The 12,631-nt window shown below is 40.1% G+C and overlaps 1 protein-coding gene across 4 annotated transcripts in view; it reads left to right on the top strand.

The window, feature by feature from the left end:
- Positions 1-12,631, top strand: part of CEP83 (centrosomal protein 83) — a 47,712-nt gene that overhangs the window by 8,477 nt on the left and 26,604 nt on the right. For all 4 annotated transcript variants that reach the window (XM_042889788.1, XM_042889786.1, XM_042889789.1 and 1 more), the window contains exons 6-15: positions 128-379; positions 1,298-1,429; positions 4,323-4,437; positions 5,882-6,026; positions 6,160-6,309; positions 6,958-7,033; positions 8,057-8,214; positions 10,315-10,444; positions 11,088-11,191; positions 11,907-12,087. In XM_042889788.1, the coding sequence (XP_042745722.1) occupies positions 128-379; positions 1,298-1,429; positions 4,323-4,437; positions 5,882-6,026; positions 6,160-6,309; positions 6,958-7,033; positions 8,057-8,214; positions 10,315-10,444; positions 11,088-11,191; positions 11,907-12,087 (1,443 nt within the window). The remainder of the gene's footprint in view (positions 1-127; positions 380-1,297; positions 1,430-4,322; positions 4,438-5,881; positions 6,027-6,159; positions 6,310-6,957; positions 7,034-8,056; positions 8,215-10,314; positions 10,445-11,087; positions 11,192-11,906; positions 12,088-12,631) is intronic.

The following is a 12,631-nucleotide window of genomic DNA, read 5'->3' as shown; positions in this document are numbered from 1 at the left end:
TAATGTAATTTCATAATAACTTAAATGCACGCTGTTGGACTTTCCTGAACTGTCAACCACTGTACTTATTGCTGTGTGACACCTTGTCAGTGTGAAGGCTTATATTTTTCCAATTAACAACCATTAGATTGCGAGGCTGGAGAAAGATAAAGAAGAGCTCCATAATCAGCTGGTTAGCGTTGATCCCACGAGGGACAGTAAACGTGTGGAGGTCCTCTCCAGAGAAAAAGCACAACTGTGTCAGAAATTAAAAGGCTTAGAAGCAGAAGTAGCTGAACTAAGAGCAGAAAGAGACAACTGTGGTGTGCAAGCAGAAAGTGTCCAAAGGGTGCAAGTACGGCAGTTAGCTGAGCTGCAGAGTCTGGCAAGGTCTCTAGAGGTAAGTCTCCTCTTTTATTTGTTGTCTTGTGTCCTTGTGAGTGATGCCACCTTCACAGTCAAGCAGTTGTCACTGAGTTGCAGTTAGAAACTGACATTCATGTGTTAATCTGCTACGGGTACATTGTCATTCTTTTGAATAACTTTTTTTGTCCTTTCTATCTTTGTATCTTCGCTCTTCAATGCATTACCGTGACTGTATGGTTATTGGCTTTTGTTCACTCTTTTAAGAACTGCTTTTATTTCTGGCCTGTTTTAGTGTTCCTCTTCATTCCTTGTCTTCAGTTCTTGCTATCTGCCTAGCCAGTGAGCCTTTGCATGTAGACTTCTCACGTAGCTGCAAGATGTGGATATATGGTTTACTTTCCTTTTCACTTTTTTAACTGTTATATAACTTTGTTACAAAGTGCTGTGGATCTCTGCTGAGTGCTCTGATCCCATTTTAAAGAGGATCATAATATTCTTAAATTAGAAAACTTATTTAAAAAAAAAAAAATCCTGCTGGAAATACGCAATTAGAAAAAATAAGGTGAAAACTTGGGTTTAATTGCTTTTTTGATACTTCAATCAATCCCACGTCTTGAGGCTATAATACTCATACTGGTGATTCCAGTATTTAGAGCTGAGCTGTATTTAGAGCTGGTAGCAATAGGTGCTGCCTTCTAACTGAGTCAGATTATCTCTGCCTTTTGAAGTGTGTGATTCTGTGCAGGCAGTGTTAATCAAGATAGTTGTTGTTTCTGAGTAAAATATGAGACCCTTGCTGTATGGGAACGTATTGTTAACCAAGGTTGATGTATTTTTGCAGATAGTTGTTGTATGAAAGGTCAGTAATATTTGGAGATCACTTGAACCATACAGGTGAATAGCAAGAGACAGCCCTGCTCCAAAAGTCTCACAGATGCCTCTTTTATTCAAGGCAGAAAAGAAGTCAGCTGAACAACACATTAGTCGGATTGAGGAAGAACTGCAGATGTGTCGTGAGCAGAACTTTCTTTTAACTAGCAAACTCCATAAATCTGAACAAGAAGTCAATTCCTTGGCTGCTAAAGTAAGTGCTTTTATGATGTCTGAAACAGTTGTTCATATGATGTATAAGTTTTTCTGTTTATCTTTTACATTAAGAATAAGGTCACATTTTCTTCTGTGACTTAGAGTAGGCTTGGGTTTTCTTCCCAGTATCAGATAGAAGATGTACATAAGAGTGTGTGACTTAACAGGAAAAACTTCATCCCTAAAAGTATCTCAATATCTCCAAAATTGATGTTATGCACTTTTTTTTTTTCATTTTAGAGGTCTTTTTGTGTAAATGTAACCGTGCACAAAGAGGCATCTTCATGTTTTTAGTACTCATGAGGATAGCCAGTTTATCCTAATGGCAAAAAGCTTTCTTTTCTCATGAACTCTGTGAAGTGCCATGGAACATCACATCATTTTGTTGGTTTTTTTTTTCTTTCTTGAGTTATCTGCGTTGGAATCACCTGCTGAGATTTAGGTTGCATGTGAAACAAGACAGTAGTGTTACTATAGCATCACTCTTGGACTCACGCCAGCATAGCTTGTACAGAAATGCTTCTGTACAGCATTGCATTCCATCAGTTTAAGTAGTTCATTGTCTAACAACGTGTTTGAGTGTCTTACATGCTGGGTTGGCGCCGTATCTTAGGGATTTTGAGAATTTTTTAGAAAGATCCTTAGCTGGGGAAAAAAAAAAACCCCACCAACAAACGGTTTCCAGGATAGGGAAAATCTGCAAGTGCTTATTGAGAAACTCGGTGCCACTATTCAGTGTTCCCCAATAATTAGATCAGCATGGACACCAGGTTCATCTGGCTGCGGCTCCTCCTCAAGCACTTGACTTACAGACAGATCTTTATCCAAATACCAGCATAGAGAATTGCATAAGGAAGCAAAACTGAAGCACTAGGAATTTATTTTTTTTTAACCTCAAATATTGCAGAATTGTTACTTGTAAATCTGAGCCCTCACACTTGTCCTAAGGAAATAAGTACCTAGTTAATAAATACTATTGTTCCTTATTCTTCCCTTGCTGGAGAAAACATTGGCTGATAGTTTTTAGCACATTTGTCAGTTATTGGTAACGATCTCCATCCTGTTTTCTTGCTCGTTTGAAAAGGATTTAGTTATCTCTGAACTAACTGTAAAGCCAGTGATTTTGGTCTTGTGCTTCTAGTTGAATTATCTTAAGCACTCTGTTGACCTAAAGCTATCCAGTGTTTCTAACTATACTCTCCAAAGCAACGCTGACACGTTCTTTGTATGGGCATGATGGTTCATATGGGCATATGCCTCAAAAAAAGGGACACAACACAGGAAAAAAAATCTTCAATTTCTTCCATAATTGCTCTTTAGCAATCTCAGGTTTCATCCAAGACAAACTTTACAGTACACATTTATGACTGTGAAGTGTTGAGTTTTGGTCCTTAATCCGAAAGAAGCTCTTACTTACCATATGAATAGGATATATCACAGTTTTAAACCTCCTTATACAACGTGTTACACTTGTCCAACAGGAATGATGAATTGGAGGAAGAAACTTATATGAAACATTTTTTAATCAATAGCCTTCAGAAGTTGGAGAAAATGAAGGTGTTCAGCTGAAGGGATGAAGGCAAAAAATGACGTCATATGCTGACACCCCAGCACTTCTACACTCACTCAAACTTATTCCTGAACAAAGATGGACTTCTGAATCTCGTGCCTTAGAAAAGCCACCTTACCTTGCAAATTACCCTAAAATGTTCTCAGCTTCATATTGAAGCAACCAAACCCACTGACGTCGTTACTTAATAAGCGACTGTGTCATTCTTAACCTTTTGCCACTTGCTTGTGCTAGCAGGTTGTAATTACATTTGTCACTGTGAATGGATTTTTGATATGAGTGCTTTCCTCTAGGTATTTAATTCTCATTGACCATGTAATTACTGTGTACAAATGCCTAAACTATAAAAAAGTTTCTGTGCAAGCAGTAATTGTCTTTGATTTGATATTCTTAAGACTCCTGCTTTTAAGAGGCTGTTTGATGTGCACGTCACAGCTGCAGAGAAGCATTTGACTTAGAATGCATTTGACATCTATGAAGGCCTGGATTTTGATAGTAGAGTAGCACTGCAGGAGGTCAAGGGGTGATGAAAGGGATAAGTGATCTTCACATTGAAATGACTTCTGGGAAGCTTTGGGTACCCTGGTTTTGCATATCACTGTTTTGTTTTACTCTAGGGAGGTTACACTGAGCTTAATTTTAGCTCGACTCTGAGGGATTTTTAGTCAGAAGTGAGGTATGTGCAAGCTGACATAGTAATGCTTAGTGAGGCACTGGGGTCGTATGCAATATTGGATCAGTGTCCCACCACAACAGTTCAAATAAGCAATCTTTTCAGAACTGCTCGAGTGTTTGGAAGCTTGCTTGCAAAATGCATGGTATTTGCTGAGTTTTTACAGGTAATCCTGCGTGTTTTTGCTAAATCTTAGAGTATTTCCTACACTATAGCTTGTAGTAACTGTCTGGTTAAAGATGAAATCCATGTCTGTTGTCAGACAGCTTGGTTCCTGGAACCGATGGGGTATTTGGGCACTTTGTCTTCATTAGGGAACACTGAAACTTTGTGTTTCAAGATGAATGACAACACATTCATGAATTTTCAATGTCTGACTCGAAGTAATAAAACATGTCATTAGATTGAGTGTTACAATACCAATATAATCACCATTAACTATTATCTACAAATCTGGATATTGTGGTATGACTTTCAGGAAAGCTGTGGATAAAAAAAAAAAAGATATTCATGAAGATATATTTAAAATAAGCCTAATTGTCATTACTTGACAGATTTTCTTGTTAGCAAAGTATTGCCTGAAAAACAGTAAAGCTGTGAATACTATGTATTTATTTTCAGTGGATTTGTTATTTTTCTAATTCATAGGTAGAAGAACTTAAACAGTCACACAAATTAGAAGTGACAAATGTCAAACTGGAGGCAGCAAGAACTAAGAATGAAGTAGAAAGAGAGAGAAACAAGATTCAAAGTGAAATGGATGGTAAAATACACAATAAATTTTTAGTGAAATTAATTTCTAGTGGTTTCTTTGATAGCTTCCACTTAGAGCTCTTCAATTATTTTCCTCCAAATGTTCCCCAGCAATCTTCACCTTCTGCTTCTAGTCTAAGTGATACAGATCAGAAAACTCATTTCAGTGTCTGAAATAACTGTACCCTACCACTTGATCTCCTAGGTTATGAAGGGCTGTTACAGGGCAACCTGCACTTGTGTAAATTAATTGGTTTGTGATGCAAGTTGAGCATAATCTGTTTCAAATCATGTGCTTCCTAGGGTTTTACCTTTTTATTTACTGCCAAACTGTACAGCTATTTGCAATTTGTTTGAAACCTTAATGTACCAGAAGACTTCGGAGTTTTATTTGTTTTCCAATTCTGTATCCATGGAATTGAAGGGGAAAAAAACCAAAATGGGTTAAGCGTTTTTGTGGAACAAAATAGAATTTCTAGCTTGTTCTGTGAACAAAACAGGCAATGGTCTAAGCAACCAGGTAACAGCTGAACTTGTTGGCAATGTGAAGTAGCCTCCTGTATTGTAAAGCCACAGGCACAGCCACTAAGACTAGTTGCTGATGATGTAAATCACCACCCAGCTTTTACTGGACTGCCTTCATGGGTTTGCCATAACATTCATCTAGAATGGTGGTTTCTATCTTGATTGTTGCTGTCTTGGGTCAGCAGGGACAGGGAGGTGATTGTCCCTCTCTACTGTGCCCTCATGAGGCCCCATCTGGAGTACTGTGTCCAGGTCTGAAGCCCCCAGGACAAGAAAGACAGGGAGCTGTTGGAGAGGGTCCAGAGAAGAGCCACAAAGATGATCAGGGGACTGGAGCACCTCCCCTATGAAGACAGGTTGAGGGAGCTGGGCTTGTTCAGCCTGGAGAAAAGAAGGCTACAGGGTGACCTCATTGCAGCCTTTCAGCACCTAAAGGGCGCCTACAAACAGGAGGGGAATCAGCTCTTTACAAGGGTAGATAATGGCAGGACAAGAGGAAGTGGTTTTAAGTTGAGGGAGGGAAGATTTAAGTTGAATATCAGGAGGAAGTTCTTTACTGTGAGAGTGGTGAGGTGCTGGAACAGGCTGCCCAGAGAGGTTGTGGATGCCCCGTCCCTGGAGGTGTTCAAGGCCAGGCTGGATGGGGCCCTGGGCAGCCTGGTCTAGTATGAAATGGGGAGGTTGGTGGCCCTGCATGTGGCAGGGAGGTTGGAGATTCATGATCCTTGAGGTCACTTCCAACCCTGGCCATTCTATGATGATCTCTTCTGTCTTTCTTGTTCTACTTTTTCATTCATTCACATTCCATCCTGTGAACTCAGATTTTTTAGCTCCCCTTTTGCTACTGATAAAGTAATTCTAATAATGAATTTCATCAGGATGACATCAATAATGACATTTTAACATATATTTTTTCATGTATAATGCAGGATTGCTGTCAGACAAAGAAGTTCTTAAGGAAGCTGTTGAGCGTCATAAAGTGCTTTTAGTAGAAAAGGATCAAGAGTTGGTTCGTAAAGTGCAAGCTGCCAAAGAGGAAGTTTTTGGAAAAATTGCAGCCTTACAGAATGAAAAGTATGTGTTGATTTAGTGCTCAGTTTCTAAAAGTCCTGGGAGGTGTTTGGAGTCACTTCTTAAATGCCATTTTTAGTAGCAATCTCGTAGCGCTGTGTCGCGGTTTGCCTGTAAATACTGAATCATGTTTCAGGTTAGAACTCGAGAGCAGATTAGCTCATGTGGAGAAGGTGAAGTTGGAACAGGACGCTTGGAGACAAACTGAAAGGGATCAGTACGAAGAGAAGCTACGTGTGGTGCAGCTGGCAGAAGAATCTAGCAAAAGGGAACTTCAGTGCCTGCGGTAGTGCCTTTTCTAGCCTTAAAACAAATGTCTCTTTTTTTTTTTTTTTTTTTCCCCCTAATTTCTTCTCACAAGTCATTAGACAGGTTTACTATTTATGGGCATGTATCTTGATTATGTGAAACTAAACAAAGGATCTTCTTGTGCAGCGTGTAAAAAGATGGGAGGAGAAAAAAATGTGCTGTTTATCAAAAGTGAACGTTGTTCATCCCAACCTTAAATGAACACTTTAATTAACATGTTGAAGAAGTTTCATTATCTGTGTTGGAATTTGGACTGTGTTGGCCACTTGCAAATGGCAGTGTTATAAGAAACCATTTTTCTTTGCACAATGGCATTGTGCCAGCAACTGGCAAACTGGGACAATAATATGATATCTGTGAATTCCTTATTATAACTCTCAGCAAAGTTGGTTTGCTGTAGTATTTGTATGAAGGTCAGTACAAGAAAACCAGCAAAATTCTTACTTCAAAAGCAAGCAAACCAACGTATGTAGTCATCAATAAAAGTGGATTGTTAGGCATTTTGTAGTTAATTGGTAAGACTGCTAAATATGTATGCAACGTGTTCTATTGTCAGCCTGATTTGTACTTTGCCACCATCTATATTTTAATGAGATAAAAATAAGAGTATCTTAAACAATTTCAGATTAAAAATTCAACAGCAAGCTATTCAGACAGAGGAGCTTGAAGAAAAGAAACGTGAGAGAGATGATCTAAAACAGGTAAGGGTTTTGGTAACATTTCATAGAGAAACACAGCCTTTCCTGCAGTTACCATGACCAGTGTCTGAAGATCAGATTGGATTTGGAAGGATTTTTTTTTTCCGAGGGACAAAATGCATTTAACAGCTCTGTAAATCAAGTGTTCAGGAATCAGCCCTGCTTTCCTGGACCTTCATAAATGGCTTACAGCTTTCTGCCTCGTGCATTCTGTAGGTATCAGTGATTTCAAAATGGGAATGTTTATAGGCTGCTATATTGAATATGGTTATGCACTATTTAACTGGAGATTCAGTTTCCATGGAAACTATAAACTGTTTCTAGGTAATGCTCTGCATTTACACTGCATCTCTCATCTGAGGTTCTTCAAGTGCTTAACAGATGTTTCATAAACGAATAAACTGGAGTAAAAAGATATATTTCTATTGCAAGATGAATTAATGGCAGTAATGCAAATGAAACCTAATTCTTATAATTGCTGCTCAGCCGTACTATTCCTTGGTAGATACAAATATGGCTGTGCACCTGAAGTTAATATTTTTTTTCCTGTAGAAATTGGGATATCTGAGCATGTAATTAGGGAGAGGAAAAGGGGAACAAGCATCCTTTTTCTGTGCTGACTGCAGGGATTGGACTTTTCAGACTCTACTTGCTTTTGTGAACTGGCTTGTGCAGCCACTGAGGGCTGTAATGGAGAGAGAAGAGTGAGTAGCTCCAAAGCTCAGCTCATTGGTGTGCTGTGATGCTCTGGTTCTGTTCAGCTCTAAGGCCTAATGTCAGATTCCCTGAGTTACAGGGGACTCAGACTGGATTCCTTCCTCTCCTTCCCTTTCGTATTTCAACAGCAATAGAAAAGTTCTTTCTTGTCTAGTAGTAGTTTACTGTAAAACTGCTAGATAAGCTGTTGAGTAAGGAGAAAGGGAACAAATAAGAAAGGTTTATGATAAAGGAATGTTGACATGTGCAGTATCTCCAAATTAATGTAGATATTTGCGTATATATTTCTTTTTTTTTTTTTTTTAATAGCAAATTCAAGACATGCAACTCCAAGTGGCTTCACTTTCTCGGTCAGAAAATGATTTGCTGGAATATAATCAGAAGTTGAAGGAAACAGTAGAAAGATTGAGACAAGAATGTCAAAATGCAAGAACTCAGGCAGAAAAAGCCCAACTGGAAACAGAGAAGTAAACTTTGTTCTCTTTTGGTTTTACTTTTTGTTTTCACGCTGCTTGTATTGCTTTCACATGGATTGTTCAGTATGGGATGCAGTTGCTGAAAATGTCTGAAATTAACCTGATGTAGCTGTGGTGTCCCTGCTCACTGCAGGGGAGTTGGAACAGATGACCTTTAAAGGTCCCTCCCGACTCAAATGATTCTATGATTAAATGTCAGCAGGAAAGACTGGACAATTGTGCTGACAAAAAAAAAAAGCCATACCTTCTGTTATGCTGTGTATATAAAAACTTTGCTCCTGATAACTTCAGAAGTAGGGGTTTGATTCCATCCATACCTGTTACAGTTAATTGTTGACTAATGAAATGCACTGATTTTTATGAGATGAGGTTCTATTTCTATTGAACATAAAACTTGCATGTAGAGTGGATCCAGAATTTCACAATGTTTGAATGTTAGAGAGTGTTGAAGCACGAAAGTAAAACAAGTGACTGTACTGCTGTGCTTTGATAAGATTTTGGGGACCCAGCCCATGTGTGTGTACTTCTTACTTCTTCCACCACATCCTTTTAGCTGATACGAGGCCAAGATAATTTTATAAGCCTATAGATAATAGGAGATGCACCAAGACTGTTACTGCAGAAACTAAGAAGCTTTGCAGCCTTACCTGCAAGTCCTCCCTGTCTGTCCTTCTCTTACCACAGGAGTCTTGGGATATTTCCCTTTTTTCTTTTTTTTTTCTGTGTGGCTGATGTGACTTCTTTCCTCAGTTCAGTAATTCTTTTGAGCTTGAGCTCCAGAAGTTAAGCAGCACCAAAGCAATACAGCTTAAAGAGAAGCAAAAAAAAAGGACCAAAAGATAAGAGAGGCTGAGATAACCAGTTTCAGATAAGTTAAACTAATGCTATTTGGGCAAACAGCAAGAGTAGGCAAAGAATTTAGCTTTGTCTGGCTTAAGCTTGGAAATGAAAAAGTGAAATGAGAAAAAGAGCCAAAGGCAAACCATGAGCCTGATAAACTGACAGAGATGAGAGATGAGCTGGAGGAGGCACTTGTTAAACATTTCAGGAACAACATTAGTGGAATTTCCTTGAGAAATTGAATAAAAATGTTGTGAGGCTTTTAACCAGTGTCTCAGCTGAAGTTCTGCTGTTAAGCAGTGCGTTTCTCTTTGGTTCTGGGGGTGGTAGTAATTTTTTTGTGATCAACTAAAAGAGCAGTGAAGGATTTCAGGTAGGCCAGGATCCTGGTTCTGATTTGAGTGATGTTAACACTGTGGGGAAGGGAAAGGGTGTTTGAGGAGAGCTTTATGAAGAATCATCAAGGCTCCCATTAGGGAAACTGCATCAGCCCAAGTCTAAATGCATTGATACCGATCTGTATTTCTTAAAAACTGCTGGACTGAATGTCACCATTTGACTTTTTTTGTCACAAAGTAGTTAATAGGCAGTTGGTTCTTCTCTGCTTTGAGATAGCTGCAACAAAAAATCCAGCAGAGAAACTTCCTCCTTTCCCAGTCCACTGCTAGAGATCACAGCCTAATCTTAACATGTTCCAACCATGCAAAGTTCTGAACAAAGAATAGATGTTGGCTGTGGCGTGCGTGCAGCTGGGATGCTGTCTAGGAAGCGTATCTGCGGGAGCTTCTTGTCATGCTGGTGTTTGTTCTGCTTGGGAGCACAGAATAGTCAAGTCTGAACTTCTCTATTACAAAGGATTTGTGTGGCACAAATGGCAGCAACCCACTGCTGTGCCTCACCTCTCGAGCACAGAGAGCAGTCATCAGCCCTTCTGACAGCTGGTGCTTGGCACAGTTGTTTCATGTTGTGTTCCAGTGTGATGATTTGATTGGAATTTAGAGATGTCCTCTGCACAGTTGCTGGATTTAGTCTTCAACGTTTCCTTCAAAGATGTAAAATGTCTAAGGTTACGTTGATGCACGGGTTCAAATATGATGAGTCTTGAGCACAGTCACATTGAAGTCAGAAGTTTCAAATCTATAAAGACAGGAGCTGCGAAAAGAAGTGTTTATTTTAAGAGCCTTAAGGCATTAAGCCAAAAAACTGCTTCATCTGTGTAACTCCTTACCCTTTTAACCTGTCCTTTTGAAGGGCTTTAGAATACAGGCGCATGGAGTGGCTGGAGGAGAAGCATCTGCTTACTCAGCGCGTCACAGAGAAGGAAGAGAAATACAACGAGGTGAAGAACAAGCTGTGTCGAGCTGCAGTTGCCCAAAAAAAGGTACGTTGGCTCTTCTTTTGTAAATGATCCTATTTATGAAAAGTTCAAATTCTAGACCAGAATTGTTTTAATATTAAGAGTTGATTTGCAATCTGCTGTACGTAACGACAAAGTACATCCAGTTCTTAGCAGAGAAATGTGTTGAAGCGATGTGCACAAGAATGTTACAGCTGACAACTTTGTTTTAACGCCATCTATGATTTGGTGAGGGTTTCTTTCTGTGTGTATTTCTGTGCTTTTAAGAGGTGGACTGCTTGGTTATTAGAATCACTCAGGTTGGAAAAGTCCTTAAAGGTCATCGAGTCCAACCACGATCTAACCATCCTACCCTAACTAAAAACTCGCTGCTAAATCCTGTCCCTGAGCACCACATCCAAATGGTTTTTAAACACCTTCAGGGATGGTGACTCAACTACCTCCCTGGGAGCCCATTCTGGTGCTTAACAACCCTTTCTGTAAAGAAGGTTTTCCTGATATCCAACCTAAACTTACCCTGGTGCAACTTGAGGCCATTTCCCATCGTCCTGTCACCAGTGAGATGAGACCTGTCAGAGCATTAAGCCGCGTGCAGGACGGATTTGATTTCACAGGATCTGATCTATCAAAGTGTTACTTTGCTCTATTTGAAATGTCTCTTTGGCAGAGAAAGACTCTCAATGATAATAAACAAAGGAGGATGCAAGAGAAACTGCAACTTTTGGAAGCCAAGATAGAAGAACTAGAAAAAGAAAACCAGGTGTTAAATAGGTAATAAATAAATAAATGCTTTTTCCTAGCTTGAAAAAATGATACATGGCCCAAATGTGATTCAGAAACGTGAATTGCTTTTGAAGATGCGTGCTAGTTAGTGTGGTAACTGCAGTACAGTCTAATGGTTGTTCATATGGGAATTCTGTGAGTGGAGTCTATTTCTGATGGCTGTGTTGTGGTGGAGAGATAGAGGAAAGCTATCTGGAAACTGTATAGATGTGGTTGCAGGAATCCCTTCAAAAGAACAAATTCTTTTTACAAAAAAAAAAAGAGATGTGAGTGAAGCAGTGCTGGAGTTGAAAGCACAGTATGTGGAGATGGAAGACAGGAAAGAAAACTGACTTCAGAATGACAAAGGAAACAGGCCTAACGCCCTCTTGGAAGGACCAGCTGCTTTTTTCTCTTCACTGTGCAGTACAGACAGCTTGGTTCAAATAATGAATTGAATGGTGCACCTGTGGCTCACCACTGTGAATGCTATTAGCAGCTTAGTTTATTCCGTGTAAAATCTAATCCTGCTGTAGGTTACTGTGTGCTGGCACTGCTAGCCATTCAGGCAGAGAAATACACACGGGTGGTCAAATCATGTCTTCACGTTTGTTAATGGTAGTGTTCTTGCACAAGGACAGTAAGCAGCAAAGTACCCACAGAGAGGTGTGCTGCCGTGTCGGGATCGTAAGCATTTAGAGCGCTAAGAAATGTTATTTCATAGGCAGAATGTTTCCTATGAAGAACACACACGTCTCCAGAGGAGACTGAAGGACTTGCAGCGCAGACACAACGAATTTCGCAGTTTGATTTTGAATCCTGGCATCCCATCCCTGAACCCAGTCAGTGTAACGTCAGCATCTGTCCCGCCTCCTGGGCCCGACGTGTCCTTCCTCCTCCTTCAGGTACTGTGTCACAGCACATGGCACTAATGCAACAGAAGGGCTTGGGACCTCAGCTGTAACGAAGGGAGGAGCACAAGATCTTTAAAAAGAGGGAGGAATCCCTTTAGTTATGTTTCTTTGCTTGTAATGGCATATTAACAGGAAGGAGAACGGCTGTTTACGAGGGTGGATAGTGATAGCACAAGGTCTTAAACTGAGACAGGGGAGGTTTAGGTTAGATATTAGGAGGAAGTTTTTCACACAGAGGGTGGTGACACACTGGCACAGGTTGCCCAAGGAGGCTGTGGATGCCCCATCCCTGGAGGCATTCAAGGCCAGGCTGGATGTGGCTCTGGGCAGCCTGGTCTGGTGGTTGGCAACCCTGCACAGAGCAGGGGGTTGAAACTGAATGATCGTTGTGGTCCTTTTCAACCCAGGCCATTCTTTTCAACCTGTGATTCTGTGATAATGGAAAGGAGTTCTTGAAAGACAAAGGGCACGTTACAGAATGTAACAAATGCAGTTCTAACCCCTTTCTCTGCCCTCTGTGCTTATTTTGAGGCTT

The sequence above is a fragment of the Lagopus leucura genome, unplaced genomic scaffold, assembly GCF_019238085.1.
Source record: "Lagopus leucura isolate 7727_CA_CO unplaced genomic scaffold, USGS_WTPT01 Super-Scaffold_100159, whole genome shotgun sequence".
Taxonomy (NCBI): domain Eukaryota; kingdom Metazoa; phylum Chordata; class Aves; order Galliformes; family Phasianidae; genus Lagopus; species Lagopus leucura.
This window is presented reverse-complemented; position numbering and strand designations above follow the sequence as displayed.